At 35.3% G+C, this 4,361-nt stretch overlaps 1 protein-coding gene across 3 annotated transcripts; it reads left to right on the forward strand.

The window, feature by feature from the left end:
* Positions 1-1,233: 1,233 nt before the first annotated feature.
* On the forward strand, positions 1,234-4,085 carry LOC145161546 (monocopper oxidase-like protein SKS1). 3 transcript variants are annotated; one of them, XM_079081093.1, is made up of 9 exons: positions 1,237-1,510; positions 1,739-1,848; positions 1,939-2,209; positions 2,288-2,790; positions 2,869-3,234; positions 3,330-3,408; positions 3,487-3,689; positions 3,782-3,905; positions 3,957-4,085. In XM_079081093.1, the coding sequence occupies exons 1-8, from the start codon at positions 1,367-1,369 to the stop codon at positions 3,888-3,890; spliced, it is 1,785 nt and encodes a 594-aa protein (XP_078937219.1). In that variant the 5' UTR covers positions 1,237-1,366; the 3' UTR covers positions 3,891-3,905; positions 3,957-4,085. The 3 variants fall into 3 exon arrangements, with proteins under 3 accessions (XP_078937220.1, XP_078937219.1, XP_078937218.1); XM_079081092.1 differs by having other exon boundaries at positions 3,782-4,085; XM_079081094.1 differs by lacking the exons at positions 3,782-3,905; positions 3,957-4,085 and having other exon boundaries at positions 1,234-1,510; positions 3,482-3,684.
* Positions 4,086-4,361: the final 276 nt, after the last annotated feature.

Consider the following 4,361-nt stretch of genomic DNA (forward strand, 5'->3'; position numbering starts at 1 on the left):
TATATATATATATATATATATATATATAGAGAGAGAGAGAGAGAGGGACGCACACACACTAATATCCAAAAAAAATAGATAAACATAACGAAATTTGCAAATTAAATAGTTGAAGCGACTTTATCAAAAACTGCATACAAACTCATGGTGTTTGTTGAAGTTGTCATAAGGAGCTTGGGCCTAAACTCTCACAGACAGCTTGGGCTGCTAGGTTTGCTACGACACGACACACCATCATTTATTTACTTACACAAAAATGATTAATTTAAAACATACCAAAACACGAATAGTATAGCATAAAATAACCATTAACTACTTAATTGATGTTAAATCATACAAATGTATCCAAAGAGATAATAGTCAGATTTAAGGATAAGTTAAAAAACTAAATAAGATTGAAAACATTAAAAATGATACTAAATGTATTCAATCTTGAGTGGAATGTTGTTAAAATTGTGATCCTAATCGTAGGATCGTATAGTTTTGGAATTGTCCAATTCCCAGTCTAATACTTAGATCCATCAAAGTTTGACTAAAATTAAAAATGGTCAAAAAGTCAATGGTTAACGCGTTGTGACCTAGCTCATGGTCGCGTCACAAACTCTAGGCGACAGTAATGTCACGGCACCATTCGAACTTCGCGTCGCGACTATTTTGTCATGACTAATTTCATTCACAGTGGTCTTCATTTGTTCACAGATTTTAAAGATTTTATCCTCGTTCTCTTTCAACACTTCATGACCAGTGAATAAGTGTGGAATTCCTCAAATGGTGGTTATAATTGTTTCATGTCTATGAAGTGAAAGTTCATGTGATGGTTCTGTAGGTGTCTTGTCGGAGGTGTCTTGAAGTCGCCGAAGTAGTAGAGGGTGAGGGTGAGAGAAAAAAATGATACATGAACAAAGGGAAGGGGAAGGGGAAGGATAATTTTTGTTTCTTTGAAATATAATTAACATAATAAACAAACTAAAAAATAAATTGTTAAAGGGAAAAATATAGATTTTTTACGTCCGGTAAATGATTTTAGGAAATTTTAATAATAAAAAGAACGGTTGAATTAATTTTTAAAATTAGAGACTAAAGGTACAATTTAAGACTAGAACGAGGGACTAATCTTGTAATTTTTTCAAAACAAAAAGTAGCATCGCTGATTTCACTAACGACTTTAGCGCCTTTTCAGTTAGAAAAGCCACACATCACGCCGGTGAAGTGCGAGAACGAATGCTGAGTGTTTAGTGGTGGGACAACACACTCAACACTATCACACCGCAAAACACGCCCAAAGTTTTGAGGAAAAGGGGATTTCCCTCTTTAATCTCTATATGATCACGTCTGTAATTCTACCAGACCACAAATCAACTCGATAATGGCGTCATTTTGTTCAAAGTTGTTGAGTTGGTTCCACATTGGTTTGATACTTGGTGGCTTCTGTTCTGCTGGCGACCCATTTGTGAATTACGAACTCGAGTTCTCTTACATCACTGCTTCTCCACTTGGCGTTCCCCAGCAGGTGGATCTCTTCCCTCCCCCCTTCTTGTGCCCTGCTCTGTTTTGTGTTTCAGGAGGTTTTTCTTCCTTATGATGTGCTTATCGAGCGTTCGACGAAACGTCTCAATGTGTATTTTATGGTGTTTGTGAAATTTTTATAAAAGCAATTAGTCTCTAAAATAGTCTGATCATGGTCACTGTTTACTTGTTTATTATACTAAAATTTACTATCTGTGAACTCCAATTACAGGTCATAGCAGTGAACGGGGAGTTTCCAGGTCCAACCCTAAATGTTACTACCAATTACAATGTCGTCGTCAACGTCAAGAACAAATTAGACGAAAGCCTCCTCATTACATGGTACGATTTAATAGAAATACATATATGAATATATACTATTTTTCAAACTTCTTCAGTATTGGAAACGGGATCTTACGTTACGTTTGATAGGCCTGGAATAGAAATGCGTCGATCTTCTTGGCAAGATGGAGTTCTGGGCACTAATTGTCCCATTCCTCCAAATTGGAACTGGACATACCGATTTCAAGTCAAGGATCAAATCGGTAGCTACTATTATGCTCCAAGTACTGATTTCCAAACAGCAGCAGGTGGATTCGGTGGTTTTGTTATCACAAATCGCAAAATTATACAACTCCCTTTTAATACCCCCGATGGAGATATTATCATCACCATTGGTGATTGGTACACCAGAAACCACTCGGTTAGTATATCGTTTTATATTAAAAACCTCTCACTCACATGTTTATACATCTAATTACTTTTTGATTGTCCTCTTAAGGCACTCAGAGCTACTCTTGATGCTGGAAAAAACCTTGGTATTCCAGATGGAGTCCTCATCAATGGAAACGGACCTTTTAAATACAATTCCACTGTTCCCGATGGCATTAACCACACCACAATTAATGTTGATCAAGGTAAAACTTATCGAATTCGTGTAATCAATGTTGGAGTCTCGACTTGTTTGAATTTTCGAATCCAAAGCCATAATTTGGTACTAGCGGAAACCGAGGGACATTATACAACCCAACAAAACTATAGCAGTTTCGATGTTTATGTGGGACAATCTTACTCTTTTCTGGTCACCATGGATCAAAACGCAACCAGTGATTACTACATCGTTGCAAGTGCCAGATTTGTAAATCAATCAAATTGGCAACGAGTTACAGGAGTCGCTATTTTGCATTATTCAAATTCTCAAGGCCAAGCATCCGGCCCTCTACCCAATCCTCCAAACGAAGATTCTGAGTATTCGTTCGCGTTAAATCAAGCACTTTCCATCAGGTATATATATGAATCCACTAATCAGGTTAATTTGTTATGATTCGAATTAATTATCATAATCATTTGTACTTTATACAGGATGAATAATACGGCTAGTGGGGCCCGGCCAAACCCGCAGGGTTCGTTTCATTACGGGTCGATTAATGTAACGGATACGTATATGTTACGAAGTGTTGAGCCGATGATGATTGATGGGAAAATTCGTGCTTCTTTTAACGGGATTTCGTTTGGGAATCTTGATACACCGGTGAGGCTTGCAGATGATCATCATGTGAAGGGTGTTTACAAACTTGATTTTCCGAAAATACCCTTAAACGGACCTCCACGGGTGGGAAGATCCATCATCAATGCTACGTATAAAGGGTTTGTGGAAATCATATTGGAGAACAATGATACTGTAGTTCAGAGCTTTCATATGGATGGTTTTTCCTTTTTTGTTGTCGGGTATATAATTTTTTAATTAATCGTCTTTTTTTTTTTTTTTTTTTTTTTGAAAGATTTGGTGAAGATGTGAATGACAAAATTTATAATATATTTAGAATGGCTTATGGGAATTGGACAGAAAACAGCAGGGGTTCTTATAATCGATGGGATGCTATTTCACGCTCTACAATCCAGGTCTGAAATTTGTTTATAAAAAGATATTGTATATATTAAATGTAATATATTTATATAATATGTTGATTTATAGAACAGGTTTTTCCGGGAGGATGGACTGCGATATATGTTTATCTTGATAATGTGGGAGCTTGGAATCTTAGAACAATGAATCTTGATAGATGGTATTTAGGTCAAGAAACTTATATCAGAATCATAAATCCAGAAGATCATCACCAGAAAACCGAATTACCTGTGCCTGATAATGCATTGTTTTGTGGTGACCTTGGACACTTGCAAAAGTATGTATAATATATCACACTTTTTTTTTTGTTCCTGAAGATTATAATATATTAAGTTAACGAATGCCTTAATTTCTGTTTGCATTGTTTAGGCCTCAAAGAACATTGTCTACGGCAGGATCAAACATCCAAGAACCAGCAAAGTCAACTTTTTTGTTGTTGATCATGGGATTTTCAGCTGTTGTTTATATGATTATATGATTTAAGACTGTTTAGGTTTTGTTCACAGCTGTTGTTTATATGATTATATGATTTAAGAATGTTTAGGTTTTGTTCAAAATGTAGATTTTTCAGGTTATTAGAATGGTAGTGGTACTGCAGTCCCAAGAGAGGTGGTCTTATTTCTTTATTTGTTGAATGCTATATTAGCAGGATGAAAATATTTTTTTATTGACACATCTTGAATATTGTTTTGGTTGAATGTTAGTAAATTCAGTTTACATTTTTATTTGGAGATAATCACAAAAATGGGTGGTATTATATTATACTATTATTTAACAAATGAACTTTTTATTTAGAAATAAAACAAAATGACTTTTTTTTTTAACAGCGGAATCACATTAAAACGAAACTAGCGAGACGCTAGACAAGTTACAACATACAAATAAGGGAAACAGGAGAATTACACCAGTCAAACCAATTTAAAGAACTAAACCTCCCTCTATATTTCAA

The sequence above is a fragment of the Lactuca virosa genome, chromosome 2, assembly GCF_052849685.1.
Source record: "Lactuca virosa cultivar CGN04683 chromosome 2, Lactuca_virosa_CGN04683_v6, whole genome shotgun sequence".
NCBI lineage: Eukaryota > Viridiplantae > Streptophyta > Magnoliopsida > Asterales > Asteraceae > Lactuca > Lactuca virosa.